At 33.7% G+C, this 24195-nt stretch overlaps 1 protein-coding gene across 2 annotated transcripts in view; it reads right to left on the minus strand.

Annotated features, from left to right (window-relative positions):
* The window catches only part of LOC114326745 (b(0,+)-type amino acid transporter 1), a 267109-nt gene that overhangs the window by 95696 nt on the left and 147218 nt on the right, over positions 1–24195 (minus strand). For both annotated transcript variants that reach the window (XM_050644420.1, XM_050644419.1), the window contains exon 2: positions 7415–7711. In XM_050644420.1, coding sequence (XP_050500377.1) covers positions 7415–7711 — 297 coding nt within the window. The remainder of the gene's footprint in view (positions 1–7414; positions 7712–24195) is intronic.

A 24195-nucleotide genomic window follows, 5' to 3' on the forward strand; every position in this document is an offset into this window, starting at 1 on the left:
CAAACGAGAATTTGCCGATACATTTTGGCGATGTCAGCAGAAGCCACATAAGTGTGTTGCCTAAATCGAAATAGAATTGATATAAGATCATTTTGGACGACTGGTCCGACCATTTGAAGATCGTTAACTGAAACACCTGAAGTGGTAGGGCAAGAACCATCGAACACTACACGCAGCTGAGTAGTGAGACTATTCTCCTTAAGGACTCCATGGTGTGGAAGATAGAAGTGAGCTGGGTCTGTAGGCTCCTCAACCTTAGACATATGACCCATTGAAATATATTCGTCCATAAATAAAACATACATATCCTTCATGATAGGATTATTCTGAAGTTTTCGTTCTAGATTAAAGAATCTTTTTCCAGCTCTGCTCCTAGATTCACCCAGAGTATCAGTCGAATTCTTTAATGGAAGACTGACTACAAAACGACCATCCGAATTTCTTTTATGAGTCGATTTAAAGTGTTCCTCGCACTCTATTTCCTCCTTTGAAAGAGGTGGGAGAAGTGGACACTCTTCTATTTCCCAGAATCTTGATAGATGATGACATTCATTCTGCTGTGCGAAATTGCAAGTGACGATTTGATGATCGTACCTTTTGGGCAGTGGGCCAGAAATTACCCAGCCAAATTTGGTTTTTTGTAAAATGGGTTTCTGAGGACCCAATTTGATTTGTCCAACGCACAGAATATCCCAGAAAAGCTCTACACCTATGAGAAGATCTATGCCGGAAGGAATGTTGAAATTTGGATCAGACAAGCGAATATTCGATGGAATAGAGACAGAGTCTACGTCGATCGGAATACTTGGAACATGACCACAAATTGAAGAAGTAACAAGACAGTTTAAGGTTGTCGAAAAAGAAGAATATAACGAATATACTGACAACTTACTCTTGTGCTTTATCCTTGAAGATATTTGAGTGACACCGACCACTGAAATGTCGGCAGGTTCCTTGGAGAGACCCAATTTGGAAACCAGACTATAAGTGACAAAATGTGACTGAGAACCACTGTCTAGAAGGGCTCTACAATTATGTTTAACTCCAGACCGATCTGGAATTTGGACTGTGACAGTTGACAGCAGTGCAAACGAATTCTGAACTGCATGACATGACAATGTTTGTGGAGTTTGATTATCCGAAGAAACGGATTGAGTATCATTTGGAGAATTGCTATTTTCTGCATTAACGTGGAGAAGCGTATGATGCTTCTTCCCACATTTCTTGCACTTACCATACTTGCAACTGGTATTTTGATGTCCTATAAATAAACAATTAAAACACGCTCGTACCCTTTTGACCTCACGCATGCGCGCATGCACATCTAAATTTTGAAAAGAAGTACAAGTTGACATTTTATGAGGACCATTACAATGTGGACACAGATCTGAAAAAGCTCCATTATTGATGAATGATTGACTTGTATGAGTTTTGGACCTATGAGATGAAGAATGAGAATGATCTTTGGAACTAGAACCTCCCTTGATAGATCTTGCTTCGAACTTTTCTAAAGTATCAGCTCGATGCTGCAAGAATTTTAGAAGATCGTCGAGAGTAGGCTTTACCGACGTAGGGGCATTACCTCGACTCTCCTTGTCCCAATCTTTGACAGTTTCAGGATCAAGTTTTTCTAGAATTATAAAAATTATTATTGAGTCCCAAGTGCTTACTGGCTCCCCTAAGGATTCTAGAGATCGCAGATTACTAGTTAATCCATCAATTAGATGTTGGAGACACTTAGAACTGTCACGATTAACTACCTTTAGATTAAAAATGGACTTGATGTGATTATGGATTAGTAAAGGCTCATTAGAATACCTGTCACAAAGAAGCTTCCACGCTACTGTAAAATTAGCTGCAGAAACCTTAATAGAATTTATTATCTTTTCAGCTGTCCCCGATAGGGATGATTTTAAATAATGAAATTTCTGAATGTCACTTATATCATTATTTTTAACGATTATTGTATCGAAGCAATCATGATAATCTAACCAGGTTGAATAGTTCCCGCTAAATTGACGCAAATGAAGGGTTGGGAGCTTTATCCCTGAATTGAATGAGCTATTACGATCAGAAACTGAACTTTGATTTGCATTTTCGTTGCTAGATATAATAGGCTTCGGCTGCAGAAGCTCTTTTGCCTTTGCTATAGTAGAAAAATAAACATTTTCAAAATCTTCACGATATTTTATTTCAACTGATACATCATCTACTAACGCGTCTATTTTACCCTGAACAACTTCAAATTCCTCTATTATTGTTTCAGCCCGATCTAATCTGACTGAAAGTTCGGTGACCGGCAAATTATCCGACGACCCCGGTATAGCTATTTTATCAATGTATTTTGCGAAGGTATCGAGACGATTTCTAACAGATTCCCTACTTTTACGCAACTTTTCGGATTCTTTCGTTTCTTTTGATTCCGGCATTTTATTTTAATTAAATGAATGAAATTTATGCTTAATATCAATCCTATTCCGAAATAATTCAAATACTATTAATTAAATGAAAGCAATTTATACCAAAAAACCGATTCTAATTTTAAAATAATTCAGGTTTCAGTTTATTACAAATAAAATTGGCATACTCATTTAAAATATAAAGTTCAAATATCATTAAATATAAATTTGAATAAAAACTGGCTCACACAAAGCGAAAGATAACGAAATATTTAAAAATATTGGTTAGAATAGGAATAAATCAATAAAAAGGAAAAACTCACATTTGTACAGCGGCAAACAAACTTCTTCTAAAACCTGCTTGTTGTTGACGATCGAAAATTTCACTAACTTTTTACCGTGATGATATGCCGTCTTGAACTGGCTGACTGAATTTACTGGTAATAATAAAATTTAAACTGGTAATTTATTATTGACGCTGAATTTCAATAATCTTATGCACTATACGGCGAACAAAGGACCATTGGTTGATGAGAATACATCTCTTTCACTTCAGTAGAGTGACAATAACGTAGATAACAGTTTTACGAATTTATTTAAGAACTGACTACTGTACAATTTTACAAAAATGCGTGACAAAAAGAACGTGTTTATTCTTCACAGTCTCGAGGCCAAGTCATTATATATGAAAACAGGAATATATGAAAACCGGCTGGTTCGGCATTAGATTTTGGATCTATATGTTGTGACAAAAACAGTCCAGGCCCGTCGCAGCGGGATTTAAATAACTATTAAATAAAATATAACAAATTAATTTAAATCGTAAACAGGTGTCACCTAACTTTATCTGCAAAATCCGAATGCCACTTCTCACATCCAAAAATACACGTTTTTTTACAGATTAATTTTAATTAATTTTACAGGTCTACTTGGATTGACATGAAATTTGGCATACACATAGCTAACATGGCAAAGATAAAAGTGATATTGCGCCGATGTGTGATTTTGCCCTAGGGGGTGAGTTTCGCCCCTTCTTGGGAGTGAAAAAACATACGTTCAATATAAGTCCGGAGTTGGATAAACTGACTAATTTTAAGCAACTTTGGTTCTATAGAGTTTTTTCACTATATCAATACTTTTTGAGTTATTTGCAAGTAAATATGTTAATTTCACCACAAAAGAAACCACATTTGTAGACGGTTTTTTTCAAATAACTCAACAAGTAAGTATTTTATGGAAAATATATTCATAACAAAAATATAGCTTATTAAAAGTGAAAAAAATAGTGTTTATATGAAGTCTGTATACCCAGTAGAAACAGAATTGTATTTTATGAAAAGTAGGTCATTATTCATCAAATTCCAAATCGAATATTTTTACGTGAAATAAACAAAAAGTCAAGCACTTTGAGGACAACTCATTACAACTTTTTTAAAGTATTTAAAAAACCTTTAATTTTGATTCTTTAAAAAGTTTTTAACATTAAAAAAATTAAATTACGCTTAAAATAATGTTGGTCCCATTTTTTCTTGGTAAAAAAAAATCGTGAAAATCACCCTCTAATGAGCATCTCAAGTGAAATTAATCGTTACCGCTTCACAGGTTACTTTACTTATGTTTTGGTTATATGATCTGTAAGTTTTATCGGTTCAAACTGCTTATTTAAAAAAAACTGTAGTTAAAAGGCTTGAACGAGTCACTAATCACGAGTGTATGCAAATTTTGAACAGTCATATCTTAACCAATTTTTGTCTTACAGAAAAAAAATCATATTCAGAAACATATTCAGAAAAGCAAAACCTACTTTTTTTACTCCTTGAGATTTTTGGTATCACTAATAATTTTTTAGTTACCTATTTTGAAAAACAGAGAATTTTTTTCTAAAATAAAAAAATATTTTACAGCCAATTTTTTTCTAAAAGAAGTACATACTTTGAACCGATAAAACTTACACATCATAAATATAAACAATATATAAGTAAATTAACTTGTGAACCTGTACTGATTAATTTCATTTAAGTTGCTAATTAGGGGGTGATTTTTAGGATTTTTTTACCAAATAAAAAAGAGAACAACTTTATTTTGAGCGTAACTTACTTACTTTTGATGCTAGAAACTATTTAAAAAAACAAAAATAGCATTTATTAAAAGCTTTAAAAAAGTTGTGATGAGTTTTCCCCAAAAAGTGTTTTATTTTTTGATTATTTCAAGTTAAAATTTTCGATTTGGAATTTGAAGAATAAGAACCTTCTTTTCATTAGCTATAACTCTGCTTCTACTGGGTCTAAGGACTTCTTACATACACCATTGTTTTCACTTTTTTATAAGCTGTATTTTTTTAAGAATATTTTTTTCGGTAAAATAATTATTTTTTTGAGTTATTTGCGAACAGCTTTCTAAAACGTGTTTTTTTTTGTTGAAAAATGAACACACTCGCTAATAAATCGAGTATTGATAAAATTTTGATTTAAAGTATTGATATCATGAAAAAACTCTATAGAACAAAAGTCACTTACAATTAGTCAGTATATTCAATTCCGGACTTATTTTGAACGTTTATTTTTTTCACCCCCGAGAAGGGGTGAAACTTACCCCAGGACAAAAGCACACATCGGCACAATATCACTTTTTTTTTTCTTTGACATATTAGCTATGAGTATTTGCCAAATTTCATGACAACCCAAGTGGTTCTTTAAAAGTGATTTAAAATGCAACTGCCTTAAAAATAAAAAATATTTTGTTATATTTTTAGTAAATTAATGAGCTTTTCCTCCTTCTTTTCCTTTTCTCTTTCGTAAGAATGTAGTGGCGTCATGTAATTTGTTGGAATATTACTGTCCAACTATTATCTCTTTCCTGTGAGTGTAGTTTTTCTTCAGAGAATGAGTACACAATCATGTCCTTTAGTTGTTCCGACCATTGTACTGGAGATCTTCCTCTGAACCTTTTGCCCACTACGTTACATTTAACTATCATTCGTTCCATGCATCTTCTTCTAAATTATATGTCCAAAATATCTCAGTATATTTTGGTTGATAGTTGTGGTGAGTCTAGTTTTTGTATTAAGTTCTTTTAGTATTGGATTATTTACTCGATGCGCGCAATCGACATTTTTTATGGTCCATGTTTCTGAAGCATAGGTGCCGATAGAAAATTTTAATAGAACAATATATTTTCATTATAGTTGTTCCGTAGTTTGTTTATATCATTATTGACTTCTTCTTTTATTGTTCGAAGTTTTCGTTTACATTTTTCTCAAATATTTTTTCCGTTTTGTTGTTTTTTAGTTTATACGCTTTTATCGCCTCTTTTTTAATTGGTTTTTCCTTTTCTGTAATAGGCTTTTGCTCATAATACCAGCTTAATCTTGATCATTTCAACGACAAGAATAATACAAAACTTTAGTTTAAATTGCAATTATTATGTATGGAATGTCTTTCAGTGTGTAAAATTCATTTTAATAAATATAATAACGTATATCCTAAAAGTTTTGGCACAAAATTCATTGGCTTTAATTTTAACAAAAACAAAATAATTTCAAGTTGCCTGTGGAACTTATTTACATTATTTTGAAACTTTCACTTTAAGATGTAGTATAAATTACAAATAAGAAAAAATATCTACAAGTTGGTTGGGTGGGTAAAGTTGACACCATCTATCTATCGCCCGTCGGCAAATTCAAACAAAAATATAACTCCATACCATCTTTTACCACCTTTAGTCCAGACAAATTAATATATGTATTTAATATATTTTTTACCATCAAAAATGAGATATTTTAATCAAATATTGTATCAAATGTAATTTGCAGAATAATTTTGAATTACGTTCCGCTAATGAACTCGCTTTTTTGTCCTTCAAAGTAGAAAAAAGTTTCAATTATATTGCTTAATAGTATAATTGTCTAACAATTTTAACTGTACTAATCCCCAAGTATAAATTTTTAAGTGCTAAACTGATTGATTTACGATGAGTAACCGGGTTGTAAAAATACCGGCATGTGCCTAGATAAAGGGACATCGGTTTACTCGAATTTCATAACATACAAATATTATCTCTTTGAATTTGCCGACGGGCGAAATATCGATGGACCCGACTTTACACATAGTTGAAATCTGTCGAATATTTCAGAGTGAAAACAATTTACGCAGAACCATTTATTAAACAATAACGAAGTGCGAGCAGGAAATACCATGGCTGAATCTACCAACATGTGGAAGATCACATGCATTTACTGCCCAGAAGTCAGAGAGATTGGCGAGAGGAGCAAAAAATCAGCTTGAAATGGAAACTAAATAGAAGATTGGCTCGTCAATACAGATCTTCTAAGAGTACTATTTCGTTGGAATTGTCGAATAGTGGTGTAAAATATCGAAAGAGACGTAAATGCCCCATATACTCTTAAGTGAAACTCTTTGAAACCTTATATTACTTAAGAGATACCCAATACTGGCTGCTACAACACCAAATACCCTTTGTTCCCAAAAACGATAATCCTCCAAACTTGCCGCAGGCTTGCCCAATAAAGGATTTTTGGGCTTTACTGTCTAGGAAATTTATCATGGTGGCTGGGAATCCCAAGATGAGGAACAATTAAGACGAAGAAGTTGCGAACAACTACGGGAAATTGATCTGAATTCCGCCCAGGACCTCACGAAAGACATTCGAAGAAATTTGCGTATAGTAGAGAACAATGGGCAAATCCACATAATTCGATAGTGTAGTTTAGTTAAGTATTGAGTTGTAATTTATGATAACTAGTTAGTGTTTAAATAAATTTCTTCATTAATAAAAAAATTCGATAAATATTTTGTGCCAACACTTTTGGGACATACGTTAATGAACAAAAAGTGAGGAATAGAGAGAAAATCTTGAAAATCAAAGAAAAACGAAAGATTAAAGTTTGAAGTATGAGACAAAAAAAGTGTTCTTCAAAATTCAAAATCACTGGCAAAAATGTAATCGTTCTTTAAATAGTACTTTTTAAATGATGTTAATTTTATGGATGTACTTACCAATCATGGTTCCGACAATTAAAGCCACCCCACTGATGAGTCCCACCCGTCTCTTGAGGTGAATAGCGTCATCCTCAATTGAGCCCGGCCCCTCCAGCTTGTCCCCTGCTGAGCCCCCTTCGGGCCCCCCTTGGCCGCCCCCTTCGGCGTCGCCGGCTCCGCTGAGCCCGCTGTCGAAGCTGCCGCCCAGCCCCAGGCTTCCAAGAGATGTTCCGTTGCATTGGGAGCCCCCATTACTGATTGCCCTGTTGCCGCGCCACTGCAATTGAACCTCTTTTGAGGACCCATTGTTATTTCCTGCAATAAAAACACATAAATTAGTAATTGCTAATCAATTTTGAGTGATCAATATGTAACAATCCGATTCCGAATAATTTCAACTTTCTTTTATATGAAGAAAATATGGTATGTGGCAAAATAAACAGTATATAAATGGGTATGCCTCAAATTTGTATGTGTCATGCGTCGAAACGTACTGAATGATTTTCGAACGTTGTTATAACATATCGTACCCCGTCAAAATAGCCCCGTCAAAAAAGCTCCGACAAAATAACCCCGACATAATATCCCGCACACACAATAGCTCCGACAAAATAGCCTGCAGACAAAATAGCCGCGGAATAATAGCCCGCCGACAAAATAGCCCCGATAAAATAGCCCCGACAAAATAGCCCGGACAAAAAAGCTCCCTTCAGAATTCATCATGAAATAATTCCTTAAAAATACATTTTTTCGGAAATGGTAATTATCCTCTATTCAGATGTTTATCTTAACTACATTAAATTTTTTTTATTTGAAAACTTGCAAATTTACAATCTACTCTGTACAAAGGAGTATTAAGTAAAACTGATAATTATGTAATGTTTTGTAGGTGTTGCCGGCCAGTGCCGGTTCACCTTATTCACCACTGTATTCACTAACACAAATGTCACTCACACAAGTCTTCTGGCCACTGTCTCTTAGTTTCCGAACTGGTAATGGACGATTGGAAAGCGTGGAAATCAGCTCGTTGTTGTGATTGATACTTATTTTTCTATGTTTAGTCTTTTTCTATTACGTCCTTTATGAATGGTATTTTTAAGTCCTCATGTAATGTTTGATTTGAAATATACCAGGGTGCATTCGCAATGATTTTTAAAGTTTTTGCTTGGTATGTCTGCAGAATTTTGGTGTTTGATGGTTTCGTACATCCCCATAGTTCAATCCCGTAGGTCCATATAGGTTTTAGTATAATTTTGTATATTGCCAGTTTGTTTTCTATGGATAATTGTGATCTTATACCAAGAAGCCAATTCATTTGTCTGGTTTTTATTTGGAGTTGTTGTTTTTTAGCTTTAATGTGCGCTGTCCATGTTAGTTTCTGATCAAGGTGAATACCTAAATATTTGACTTCGGTCTTCACGGGGATAACTTGAACTACATTAAATAAAAATGGTCTTTTCAGAGAACTCGAGTCCTGTCTTCCCTGCCTCTTGGAAGTTTGAACATTTAAGTTAAGCGAAAATCAATGTTTATTTATGATATAAACATTTTTTTCTGTTTTCGGGCAACAGTAAAATGCATTTTAAATTAAATACATTCTTCCTTTTTGTCAAATAATTTAAATTAAAAAAAGTTTTTGGACACCTTGTATAAATAATTATGTAATTAAAAATGAATAACCATTTTCAATTTCGTTGCAAAACGAAAATACAGCCGAACCATATTCCAGTCCAATCAGAGAGTGCTGCAAGCACCTCTACCGGTTTCGAAACTTATTAGTCTCTCATCAGGAGGCACATATGCTGCTCTCCCTGATCCAACCAAAACAAACCCCAGCGTGCAGTCCCGAATTGCAACGAATGAAATGGCATAGATGCTCTAGCGGCAACTGCTAGCAAAGGACTAAGTTTTCACTCTAATGGCATATAGCATATCCCACCAGAATGAAAACAATGGGAACCTTCTCTGGTTACACCTCCGAGGCTTCTACAATTTGCAAGCCATACGGATGCTGAGACTAAGGAAGATGAGGGAATTCTACAATTTACAATTCACGTCCCATCTGCTCAGCGCGGTAAAGTTCCAACGAGACTGGTTCCCTTCATACTTACTGGTTCCCTTACAATTTGCAAGCCATACGGATGCTGAGACTAAGGAAGATGAGGGAATTCTACAATTTACAATTCACGTCCCATCTGCTCAGCGCGGTAAAGTTCAAAAAAATGAAGGGAACCAGTCTCGTTGGACTTTACCGCGCTGAGCAGATGGGACGTGAATTGTAAATTGTAGAATTCCCTCATCTTCCTTAGTCTCAGCATCCGTATGGCTTGCAAATTGTAGAAGCCTCGGAGGTGTAACCAGAGAAGGTTCCCGTTGTTTTAATTATGTAATTGTTTATAAGAGGCTGTTTTAGCCGGGGCTATTTTAGCCGGGGCTGTTTTGACCGGGGCTATTTTGTGTGCGATCTATTTTGTCGGAGCTATTTTGTTTGCGGGCTATTTTGTCGAGCCTATTTTGTGTTCGGGCTATTTTGACGGGGCTTTTTTGACGGGGCTGTTTTGACCGGGCTATTTTGACGGGTCACGATAACATATATGTGAATGTCGTATTAATGTTAGGTGCTCCAGGATGGTCCTTAGCTTTGCAGAAAAAAATTTTATCGTGTCGTTGTGAAAATACAAAATATTCTATACAATATTTTGTATTTTGACAACGACATCCGATTTGGGCGTCTAAACGTTAATAAAATCATTTTTTTAATAAAATTGTGGCTTATTTCCCATTTAGAATAGTTGATACAAAAAAGCCACAATGAAATAGCTTCAGAACAACATTAAGCGACGCTTTACGACGAAGGAGAGGGAGAATATTAAAACGTTCAAATTTTTTACGACGTAGTTTATGGATGTTCCCGTATTAGATTTGTTCCCGTATTTGTAAGCTAAAAAGTCTGCGCTTTTTCAACCAGTTTTTTAATAAAAAATTTAATAAAATTTAATAAAAGATTTAATGAAAATAAAAAAATGATATGCAAAGTGAAAAAGAATTTGTATGTTGAGACTAAAAAAGCCTTATAGAAACTGAAAAAAATCTAAGAAACTGAAATTACATATTAAGTGAAATGTCCCCGATAACTTTTACGATGATATTTAGTGATATTATTGATCGAATATACAAAGTAAGGAATTAAAAGTAACAACTAACCTCTCCTTTGCTGTTGTTATTGGGAATAAGGCACAATCTTACTTTAAATAAGTTTATTTTGACGTTTCGGTTCCCACTTCGGAAATTGTTCTCGAAATACAAAACAGTAAGAAATTAAACAATTTATTCTACATATTATATTTTATCTAAATCTAAGCTTACTAATGAACAGGAAAGAACAAAGAATTGTATTATGTATAAAATGCGTATTGTGAATGCGAACATTTTTATTTAGGTGAAATATCAAAACCATTCAACAGTGAACATCAATCTTGTATCAAAAACGGAGAATTTGACAGATTTCGAATATGTAAATATGCATGGAAAAATGAACATAGAGTCATATGGAAAGTTTCAAGTATAGTTCTGATAAAACAGATAATAGAAAGAGAAAATTCATAGAACCGATTCTAATAATTATGTTAAATATGCTTCGCAAATTCCCCAGTAGAATGCAGTATACCTACCACTATTAGTAAGTCAATAACATATACATAAAAGAACATACATATAAAATCGAAGTTTGGTGTTAATATTGAGAGTAAGCTAAATGTAAGACAAATTTACCATGTCGGGATATATCAAGAGGTTTTTTCAAAGTTTTCTTCTAACGATTTACTATGGAAACACCAACAGCCAAATTTTTGCTGTCACATTTGGTTGTCTTTTTAAAGACAAATCACAATCGAAATAATTATCAGTAGTAATTGCACAAGAGCTCTAAAATTATTGAATTTTTCCCAAGTCACACTTTGATAGTTTTAATTTCACGAGCCGAAGGCGAGTGAAATTATGTCAAAGTGTCACCAGGGCAAAAATTCTATATTAATTTTAGAGATCGAGTGCAATTTGTTGCGATTATTTCATGAATAAAACTGTTCAACACCAAAATTTTATTGTAATTTATTTATGTAAGTACAAATTAGTACAATTAAACACACAGTTGTTATAAATATTAATTTGACGGTTGAAAGTCATCACTTTTATAATTTTTAAAATATTAATTGTCATTAATGTCACTGACTGTATTTTTTCGTAGCAACGAAGGGCATCTGACGTAACATACTTGACGACGGGAAATTATCAAAAGTTATCGGGTATAATATCACAAGAGAGTGAGAATAAATTGAAAATAATGCGACAGTTTTTCGAAAATTTGTTGTCTGGCAATAGACAAGAGAGCCCGCAGGGCTCGAGTGGCTATTGCCCAAATGACAACAAATTTGAGTAAAAATGAAGCATTATTTTCTTATTTATTGTTACTGTCGTGTGATATTCGTAAGATTATTTTTTAATACGTATATTATGGATATTTTCTTAAATGTGACAGTTATCAAAACTAGGAAACTTGTTGCCATTAAACAGAAACAATCTACTTAAAAAATTATATCGGTAATTTTATACAGCAGATAATTGTCAGTATAATTTTAATCTGATTGGACATAATTAAATACGTGATCAAATATCTAACTATAAGATTGGAAGTTAAAATCATCAAAAAATAATCGATTTAATTTAGATTTATGTAGCTTTCTATTGGTCAGAATCTCCTATGAATGAAATAATCATTTTAGTCATCTACTTTAAAATGTATAATTAATTATTATTAAATAATAATGTATGAATTATTATCAATATGAATGAGTCAGATAAATCATTAAAATAATTTTTTTACCAAGTAACAAAAACAATATTTGTTTAATTTAATAATGTTTTATATTTTTAGAACGATTTCCAAAGTGGAAATCGAAAGGTCAAAATAAATTTCTTTTAAAGTAAAATTCTGGTTTATTCTAAATAAAAATAGTAAAATGCCACAAGAAAATAGCTTGCGAACAATACTAACCTCTCATATTAATACATATCCATTTAACACCAATACTTAACGACAACAACTCACTTTGAACACAAGTAATAATGTATCTGCCATATATCTCTCACCTATCACCATAATATTGGTTTTCACAATTATTTACATGATCTTTAAAACCATTGACAAACAAGGATTTTCCAAATCTTGCAAATTTTTCAAGTTTTTCTTGACCGCAGTAATAAAACATTCAAATATTAAAAAAATATATACATATAATTACCACAGAGTTATTTAAATACATAATACCAATATATTATATCAATGTTTTGATGAGATTTTTTATAGAAATGATAAAAGAAAATTTAAAAAATATTTGTTTTAATGGAAATTTTAAAGACATAAGAATAATTTGGTGACAGAAGAAATTAGAAAAGGAGATCGATCCACAACTAATTTACCCAATATATTTTTTGTTGTTGTTTGGCTTTGGTTTGAAACCTTTTGCTATGACGAATACTTTGATAATAATCTATGTTTTTCTACAACCACTATTCAAAATGCATAGCCTAAGAGCTAGTGAACCCTCCGAGTAACGGTCTTCTTGTAAGGCCAGAAATTTGTATAGTGATAATTCATGGCACACCAAGACTAAAAACCATGACCTGGCAGGCATCAGCCCTGCACGTGTATCTTCCAGGTGAATCGAAAAGTGCATAGTTTAGAGGTAAAAAGATGGCACACCAAGGCTAAAAACCATGACCTGGCAGGCATCAGCCCTGCACGTGTATCTACCAGGTGAATCGAAAAGTGCATAGTTTAGAGGTAAAATAAACTTTCCCCTGTAAGGTTTAAATTTAATTATGTGTTTGAGTAAGTCATTTAGAAGAAATGTGTACAATAACAGGCGATTCTGAAGAGCATAAGACCTTGCCAGGCGAGGGGAAAGATTAGGGGTTTTTCCTAAAATGATTTTTTTTGCATCGAACAACATTTTTTTAGGTTTTTTGAATCATTCCAAACAGAAAAGGTCTTTAGTGATTTTTCTCTTAAGTTAATAGTGTTTGTTATTTAAGCGATTAAAAATTTTGAAAAGAAATCGGCCATTTTTAACCCTAAATCGGACATTTATCTAAAAATTTCAATGTTGCCAAGGTACGTAGGTATTCTTTAAACATGTATTGATGAAATCCCGAAGAGTTTTTTGCAATAAAATATCGAACACCCCTTTGTTTTTTTTAATTGCTTATCAAGAGGGCGCGACACTATAAGTGAGGACGTTTGAGTTTGCATAAATTCGTTATCTCGAGAATGGGCAAATTTCAAGAGAAATCCTCAGACAGGTCGATTTTTATTTTTGAATTAGGACTTTTTGGCATAATATATATAATACTACTGACGTCATCCATCTGGGCGTGATGACGTAATCGATGATTTTTTTAAATAAGAGTAGGGGTTGTGTGATAGCTCATTTGAAAGGTTATTTAATTCTATATTCAGTAATATAAACATTTACATAATTATTTATACAGGGTGTACAAAAAATTTTTTCTTCTATTTGTCAAATTTCTTCTTCTTCAGATGCCATCTCCACTACGGAGGTTGGCAATCATCATAGCTATTTTAATTTTTGAGGCAGTAGCTCTAAATAGTTGTTTCGAGCTGCATCCAAACCACTCTCTCAGGTTCTTCAACCATGAAATTCGTCTTCTTCCGATGCCTCTTCTGCCATCTATCTTTCCCTGCATTGTGAGTCGTTGTCAAATTTAAGCAAAGTTAATTTAATAAAAAATTTTTTTTGTGCATCCTGTATAAATAATTATGTTAATATTTATATTACTGAATAGAGAATTAAATAAACTTTCAAATGAGCTATCACACAATCCCTATGCTCATTTAAAAAAATCATCGATTACGTCATCACGCTCAGATGGATGACGTCACTAGTATTATATATATTCCAAAAAGTCCTAATTTAAAAATATTTTATTTAAAGATATTTTATTGCAAAAAACTCTTTTGGATTTCATCAATCAATGTTTAAAGAATATCTACCTACCTTAGCAACATTGAAATTTTTAGTTAAATGTCCGATTTATGGTTAAAAATGGCCGATTTCCCAATTTTCAAAATTTTTAATCGCTTATATAACAAAAACTGTTAACCTAAGAGAAAATCACTAAAGACCTTTTCTGTTTGGAATGATTCAAAAAACCTAAAAAAATGTTGTTCAACGCAAAAAAATAATTTTAGGATAAACCCCTAATCTTTCCCCTCTTCTGGCAAGGTCTTATGCTCTTCAGAACCGCGTGTCATTGTACACATTTCTTCTAAATGACTTACTCAAACACATAATTAAATTTAAACTTTACAGGAGAAAGTTTATTTTTCCCCTAAACTATGCACTTTTCGATTCACTTGGTAGATACACGTGCAAGGCTGATGCCTGCCAGGTCATGGTTTTTAGTCTTGGTGTGCTATGAATGATCACTATACAAATTTCTAGCCTTACAGGAAGACCGTTGGTCGGAGAGTTCACTAGCTCTTAGGCTAGCACTTTTCTGCACAGTTTTATGTTAAGAAACTTGACATTTTCTCACAGTATATGATATACGACATTAGTGTGCAGAAAAGTGACGTTTCTGTGCCGGAAAGTTCTTTTCTGCACAGCACCATTACATTCCACAAAAATAGTATATTGTACAACAAGTGAGAGAAAAGACATTTCTCACGAGCGCAGAAGTTTGTTGGCACGTGCTGAGGCACGAGGCGAGTGCCGCAAATTAAGTGAGGGAGAAATATGTCATTTTATCATGTGTTGTACACTGTACTTTTTCTATGGATGCAGTTTTGTCAAGAGTTCAAACTTCAAAATTAAATAATTTAGGTGCTTTTAGGTATATTATATGCATAAATTGACATAAAATACATAATATATGTAGGTATTTAATATTCTTAAAATTATATACGTTATTTATTTAAAATTCTAATCAAGAGTTATTTTCGAACAGTTTTGAAAGGTAATTCCTGGTAAGTTTTGCTTCAACACATTTTTTTTGACAATATTAATTGTCTTTGTATTGTGCATGTTACCATGGAAACGGCGATCATATATTATGAAGAGTGGAGATATAATATAACGGACCAAGTGACAAAAATACACAATCGAGAAAAATTAGTCTTAGCCAAACGGAACACTTAGGTCTGGATCCCGCGTATAAAAAAAAGTTGATTAATAGCAAGCTGAAAATTTGTTAATAGCTTAAGGGTGTCTAGTCGGATAACCTTTGATATATGGGAACACTGGAACAGGGGCAGTTTTAATTGTGGAACAGGTTAAAAATTTGGAACGGTCAGACCACGAAAACGGCACATTTATTTTGTCAGACAGAATAGACTTAAACTCTCCGAACAGAGATTAAACTCTCATGCAAAAATCAGACTGCTATTTATCACCTGTCATAATTCCTGTCATTTGACATATTCTACATGTTCCACTCGTTAAAACGCCCATTTGGTGATAAATGGCAGTCTGATTTTTGCATGAGAGTTTAATCTCTGTTCGGAGAGTTTAAGTCTGTTCTGTCGGACAAAATACATGTGCCGTTTTCGTGGTATGACCGTTCCAAATTTTTAACCTGTTCCACAATTAAAACTTCCCCTGTTCCAGTGTTCCCATATATCAAAGTCTGTGCGAATAGATACCCTTAAGCTATTAACAAATTTTCAGCTTGCTATTAATCAACTTTTTTTTCATACACGGGATCCAGACCTAACTATACTTAACGGCGGACGCTATCTGTTGAATTTATTTAGAGCTGTTTCCAATGCAACTGTCACTTGGTCCATAATACAGGTTAACGGCATTGTTGAATAGACCATTATAATAAAAAAACAGAAATATTGCTTTTTGTCACTTGGCCCATTATATATATATATCCACTCTTCATATGGAAAACCGTAGGACAGCCCGTGAAAAAAAAATATTCCTCACTGCAATGGCCGACTTTTCTCACTGCATGAGAAATTTTTCGTTTTGAATGTATGTAAGTAGTGAGAGAAGTTGCACATTGTATAGCATCCATAGAAAAATGTAATTATAACATGTTTTGATAAAATTGTTTTATTTGAGATATTAGATTTGATAGTACAGTGGAACCTCGATAACTCGGATTAATCGGGACCGCGGCCGATCCGGGTTATCGAAAATCCGGGTTAGCCGGAGAATATAGTAAAAATTAATAAATAACCTCCATTACAATTACAAAAACATGAAACACATATGCACAGTACACATCTAAATTACGCATAGTTGTATAGAGTGTAGAGTTTTGTTCATTTCTTGGTAAAAAACTCAGTCATACTGTAGAGATGTACCGACACCATAATATGGTAGGTCTGGATCCTGCGTACAAAAAAAAATTGATAAATAGCAAGCTGAAAATTTGTTATTAGCTTAAGGGTGTCTAGTCGGACAAACATTAATATATGGGAACACTGGAACAGGGGAAGTTTTAACTGTGGAACAGGTTAAAAATTTGGAACGGTCAGACCACGAAAACGGCACATGTATTTTTTCCGACAGAACAGACTTAAACTCTCCGAACAGAGATTAAACTCTCATGCAAAAATCAGACTGCTATTTATCACCAAATTGGCGTTTTAATGAGTGGAACATGTAGAATATGTCAAATGACAGGAATTATGACAGGTGATAAATAGCAGTCTGATTTTTGCATGAGAGTTTAATCTCTGTTCGGAGAGTTTATGTCTGTTCTGTCGGACAAAACAAATGTGCCATTTTCGTGTTCTGACCGTTCCAAATTTTTGACCTGTTCCACAATTAAAACTGCCCCTGTTCCAGTGTTCTCATATATCAAAGTTTATCCGACTAGACACCCTTAAGCTATTAATAAATTTTTAGCTTGCTATTAATCAACTTTTTTTTCATACGCGGGATCCAGACCTATGGTAGCATAATATCATATTATGATGCTGCAATAAATTTATTTTAAAGATTCGTCTTTATCAATCCTACCGTAGTTTCTTTTCCATTGTCACTGCAACATTTTTACGTTTTGTTACCATTACGTAGACAAAGCAAACACAATCTGAAGCACGATTACATTACAGAACGGAAGTGATTAATAGGCTGTACTACACACAATACAAGAATTTTTAAATAGTCACGTCTTTTTTAAACAATGCTAAGACAGTTTGACATAAATAAAGAAAAAGGAATACAGACAGGTGTCTGTTCTTTCCGATAAGCTGAGACGGTCGCTCTGGCTGCCGCCGTGTGCATGAATCATTTTTACTATTGTACTTATGTGTTCAAATTACACAAATACACATTATCTCTGAAATATTATTTGGCCTACATACATTTTTATTTGATAAAATTGTTAAATTGTTTATTTGTTAAATTTTTGTCTGATGAAAATCGGTCCGGGTTAGCCGGACTTCCGGGTTATCGGGGGCCGACTTATCGGGGTTCCACTGTACTTTTAAAAAAAGAACCGATTTAACTACATCTCATGTCCGAGAAATCTGGAAAATTCGCTAATTTAACACATTATTTTTGAACTTTAAATTTAGTATTCTACAAATGAATACCTCATTCTGAGTAACTTTATATCTTCTGTTTACATATGTGGTTAAAGTGTAGACAAATATATTATAACCTGTAAGACAGTTATTATACTTAATTATCAGTAGTAATTGCACGAGAGCTCTAAAATTATCGAATTGTGTCCCGAGTGACACTTTGACAGTTTTAATTTCACGACCCGAAGGGGAGTGAAATTATGTTATAGTGGTACGAGGGAACAAGTCGATAATAATTTTAGAGATCGAGGGTAATTCGCTGAGATTATTTCATGAATAAAGCTATCTTTTTACATAATTTTAACTAATATTTTGTTCATATCTTCATCTGAATATTTGCTAAACGTGTTTCTTGGTGTTCCCTGTGATAAGTTGTAAAACATTATTTGTCATTAATGTCACTGAATGTTCATTTTTGCATAGTAATGAAGGGCATCTGACGTAATGCTTGACGACGGGATATTATCAAAAATCATCACTTTAATTTTTATTTTTGTAGCTTTCTATTGGTCAGAATCGCCTATGAATGAAATAATCGTATAGAAATTAAATTATGAATGTTACAACTGTTTTATTTTACAATTTTATTCTTAATAAACATTTTATAATTATCAATTAACCAATAAGGATTTAGCAACCTCAGCAAGATACGTCGAATAAAGTACGTATATTTGTAAATCTGTGTCTGCATAAATCTAACGTCAAATGTGACATAAGGTTTGTTCTAGCAAACAGTCAAACTAGTCAGAAACCGTCAGCAAACAGTTGATCAGTGAGAGAACATAATACAGTCACCAGTGCTATCCCCTCTAAGTACTCGCGCTGGTCCGCTATTCGCTGATGGTTTCAAACCGTTTGAAACTGATGCTAGAACAAAACCTATTATTTTATAATAATTATTTAAATTAGTTTAAATTCAAACAAATTAAGGCAGTGCATTAATTTTTTCAAAATAGAAAACGAGATATCAAAAGCAATAGAAATACGTAGAGGAGTAAGACAGGGATGCATTTTGTCACCACTGCTATTTAATGTATATAGTGAAAGCATCTGTCAGGAAGCCCTTTTGCAAGCAAATGAAGGAATCGTAATCAATGGAGAGGTTGTAAATAATATTCGATACGCAGACGACACTGTACTAGTTGCAAGAACAGTAGAAGAATTACAACGATTACTTACAAACATAAATATTGCTTGCAACAATTATGGCATAAACATTAATATCAAAAAAACCAAGTATATGGTCTTCAGTAAAATCATGACACAACCAGCACATATTAGTATAAACGGCATTCAAATTGAAAAAGTATCAAGTTATAAATACTTGGGAACTTTAATAAACGAAACTGGAGACCAAAACAATGAAATAAAAAGACGTATCGAAATTGCCAGGGCCACCTTCATAAAGATGAGAAAATTCTTCTGCAACAGAGATATAAGCATCCCTCTACGATTAAGAATGCTAAGTGGCTACGTATTTAACACGCTATTATACGGTGTAGAGGCCTGGACTCTCAAACAGAACAACATAAAAAATATTGAAAGTTTCGAGATGTGGTGCTACCGTCGAATGCTGAAGATAAGTTGGGTTGAAAGAATCACAAATCTTGAAGTAATACGAAGGATAGGAAGAGACCCAGAAATTTTATTAACAATAAAACGAAGAAAACTCGTGTATTTGGGTCACCTGATGAGAGGTCATAAATACGCATTACTTCAAAATATAATGCAAGGAAAAATAGAACGAAAACGGAATCCAGGCCGTAGAAGAATGTCGTGGATGCGGAATTTGAGAGAGTGGTTTGGCTGCACCACTAATGAACTTTTTAGGTCAGCTGTAAACAAAGTCAGGGTAGCCTTGATGATTTCCAATCTCCGATAGGAGTGGCACAAGAAGAAGAAGATTAATTTTTTAACTGATTTCTGTGTAATTTGTTTGGGTATAAGGAATTTAAATTGATTAGTATTAATTACAGTTTAAAATTTATAATTTATTATTATAATAAATCTTCGTTTGGAAATTGTGATTTTTATTTTTAGCAAAAACTATGGTTGTAGAAAAAGTATAGAGTGTAACACGTGAAGAAAGGTAATTTCTCACTCGTTTGAATTGCGGCACTCGCTTGCGTTCGTACCGTAACTTTTCAAACTCGTGAGAAATTAGAATCTTTCTGCACTTGTTGCACAATATACTATTCTATGCCAATAAATGTTTACCATTAACTATTGTTTACTCATATTTGATATTATCTCCATAAAAGGAAATTTCATATTGTTTTGGATTCAGTAGACCATTAATAAGTTAGTTCTGTTGTTAACATCATGACCTAAATTCGGAAAAACCGTTTCATTCAATGGAATATAAACATTTATGTCTTTTCCAAAACATTTACATTTTAGTGCTTTTAATTCTTATTTTCATTTAATACCTAAATTACGTAATATACAATCACATTTTTAAATAGATTAACTTCTCAGAAGTATATAAAATTCGAGACGAAGAAAACTCTAGCAGTTATTAAACTATAAAGCTATAAACATTATTGTACACGTAGTTTAAAAGTGTTTGGGCCAACCATTAAAAAAATTTATTAGCTCCCTCATGAGATTAAATACAGCGGTTTCTAAACTTTAGTGCGTCTGACAAATGGAGTAGCCTTAAAAATTTGTCGGACAATATTACCAGTTAATTGTAAGAATTTTTATCAAACAGTCCTGCAAGAAAATCATCATTTATGACTCCATAAAGGGTCATACAAATTGATACCCTCACAGCGGATTTTTGCAGGATTTTTAAGTAGGGATTTACAATTAACTGGTATTATTGTCCGACAACGTTTTAAGGGTACTCCAGTTGTCGGACGCATCAAAGTTTAGAAACCTCTATGTATATTTACGAAACACCCTCTCCCGAAACTTATCCGTATTATAAAAGTGGTCGAACTCAACATAAATAACTGAATAAAAAAATTCACATAAGGGAGGTAATAAATTTTTTTAGTGATGGGCCCAAGATCTATAACCTGTTCTTTGGGATTTTGTCTTTAGAGGCAGTGCGTCAAATGTATAAGCAAATGCTGTGACACTATAATATGTATTTTGCAAAGTAAAATAGGGAAAAATGCAATGTCTATAGACTTCTTCTTCCTCATTCAAAATGTTTTTCTTCTTCCTCATTTCAGGGCTTAGTCATTTGTTGCTTCCTTTCGGTTTCTAATTTAATATTTATTTAGCTAGTCGGGTTCTATTCCATTCTTTTTATAGTTTTGTTTTAATTTCATTATATTATATTTTTCTATTTCCTCAAAGAGCTTGAATACCTGTAGTAAAATTTTCTACAGATTTCGGTATAAGATCTATACTCCAGAACCCTTGACGTACCAAGATATTTCAAATATTTTCAAAGATCTTCAACGAGAAAAATCTCCAGATTTTGATGGTATCCACTTAGTTTTTAATGAACTGTGACAAGTAGCCAAAAGTCTAGTTCTCTCGATTCTTCACAAACATTGTAAAAACCGGTAATGTCCCACATTATCAAAAGAAGAAAAGCTATTGAAGAGATAGGTCTTAAAGTTAGTAGGTCGAAAATAGAGTACCTATGTGGTTGATGAACTTGGTGACATCAAATTGCTTGAAAAAAGCCAAGTATGAGTATGTTGTATTTTCATTTAAATTTGAATTAACTTATTTACACGAGGAAGGCAAATAGTCCCAACTCTAGTTATTTTGCCTTTTATCGCGATAGAAAAGAGGTTTGCTTTAATGAGTGCAAAAACTGGAGCCTAGTAGTGTTCGTCAAAAGTAAAAGAAGCTAGTGCCTCTACAATCAATGGCTCGCAAGTTGTTCTACAATCAACAGCTCGTAAGTTGCCACTCAACCAACGGCTCGCTCGTTTGCCGGTGTAAAAGCCTAGCTGGTAAGGCTTTTTTCGTGTATGGACTTGGTGCAGTGTTAAATGCAGCTGAGGGCCCTCTTGAAGACCAAATGCAGGGATTGAATTGGTAAGTGGACCTCTTTGCGCCTCATTTAATTATTCTATTCCTTTTTTTCTCATGTTTGAGTTTTTTATTGAACCGGTGTCAGAGATCCTTTAGAAAACAAAGAATCAGCCCCTATTTGAGATCCTAACATCAAAGATCGCACAGAGTACGAGAATTTAAATATCTTGGCTCCATCCAATTGGCTATATCCAATAATTGCCCACAAGATAGATCGTGGGCTTGGTGCAACAACTCCCTAAGTCAAAATTTACATGTTTTGAGATTTTTACATATTTTATTAAGGCCCGGTCTTTTCACCTCCGGATAACTAGTTATCCAGACGTGAAAAGACCGGGCCTTAGTAAAATATGTAAAAATCTCAAAACATGTAAATTTTGACTTAGTGAGTTGTTGCACCAAGCCCACGATATGCTGGTTGCTTTAACTGGAAGCTAATAAGCGGGGTATTATGTGATCTAAAACTTGAGGAGGGGATGAAAGGAAAGATATACAAGAGTATGATGAGGCCATTTGGTGTACTGCGTTAATAAGTGGCTTGTAAAGGACATTAAGGAAAAGAAGATGGAGATAGCTGAATGGGATTAGTGATAAATAGTGATTAGGGAAAGATCCAGGGTGATTACAGTCTCAAAAAAAAATTCAAGCACAAAGATTCCGGAGGCTTCCGGAAGAACCGCAGCACAATAGATGCAATTTTTATTATCAGACAAATAGTAGAAAAGTCTATTGAATATGGAAAACCAGCATACATGTGCTTTGTAGATTTAAAAAGTGCTTTTGACAGGGTGAGGCGAAATGATATCTTAAATTTATTACAAGCTGAACAAATAGACCACCAGATAATAAGGCTAATTAATAAAATTAACAAGAACAACAAGACCAGAGTTATAATGTCAACAGGAGAAACAGAATGCATAGAACTAAAAGGAAGAATCCGCCAAGGAGACTCGCTCAGCCCGTTGTTATTCAATATGGTGATAAATCAAATAATTCACGAAGTAAGAAAACGACATGGATACTACATGGGAGCGCATAAAATCACGATACTATACTATGTCGATGATGCAGTACTAATTGCTGATAACGAGGATGAACTACAAAGGCAGCTCCACACTTTTAATATCACAGCAAATAAACTTAATATGAGAATATCAGTAGAAACAACTAAATGTATAGTTATAAGTAAAGAGCCTCGTAGATGCAAGTTAGAAATAGACGGCAAAATTGTAGAACAAGTAATGAAATTCAATTACCTAGGAGTAGAGATCACTAGTGACAGGAATATAAGAACAGAGACCACAACACAAGCAACAAAAGCGGCAAGAGTAAGTGGTTGCCTCCGAGAAACCATATGGAGAAACAAATATCTGACCACGGGAAGCAAAATAAAAGTATACAAGACAACAGTAAGACCTATCCTAACATATGCAGCGGAGACAAGGACCGATACAAGAAAGACGAAACAACAAATCAACAATATCGAAATGAAAGTATTAAGATCAAACACGGGCATACCATTAAAAGACAGACAAAGCAACAGAAGTATACGAGAACGATGCAAAATCCAAAATATTAACAGGTGGATAAAAACAAGAAAGAAAAACTGGAACGACATGTAAACCGGATGGAACCAGATAGACTAGCGAACATCTGTAAAAACAACAAGCCGTATAGCAGAAGACCCGTTGGAAGGCCGCCGTAAAGGTGGAAAGACAATGTACAGTCAACAACAACTGAAACAGAATAAGAGGCAGACAAACAGGAATAATCCTAGTCGCGCGAAGAAGAAGAAGAAGAAGAAGAACAAAGATTGCAATGATTTGGTCATTTCAGTACAAATGAAACCTGTGTGGGATGAAGGATGGAGCTGTTAGAAGTAGTGGGAAATAGATGGGAAAGAAAAAGTGAGGAGAAGATGAAAGGACTGTGTGGTAGCGGACCTGAGAGAGAAAGGTTTAAATTAAGAAGGTACAATAGACAGAAATGAGTGGCGAAGAAAGTAAAACCAGGTAAACCATTTGATAGTTTCAAGAGCTTCACTAGCTTTACTGTCTGTAACATACAAGTTAGTGGACCGGCTAATATATAACAGAATTAGAGATGATTATTGTTGAACGATTATTGTTGGTTTAGAGCCAAAAGGAGAGCCATGTAAACCAGGTCCTTTCATTTA

Source organism: Diabrotica virgifera, chromosome 2 (genome assembly GCF_917563875.1).
Source record: "Diabrotica virgifera virgifera chromosome 2, PGI_DIABVI_V3a".
In the NCBI taxonomy this organism is placed as follows: domain Eukaryota; kingdom Metazoa; phylum Arthropoda; class Insecta; order Coleoptera; family Chrysomelidae; genus Diabrotica; species Diabrotica virgifera.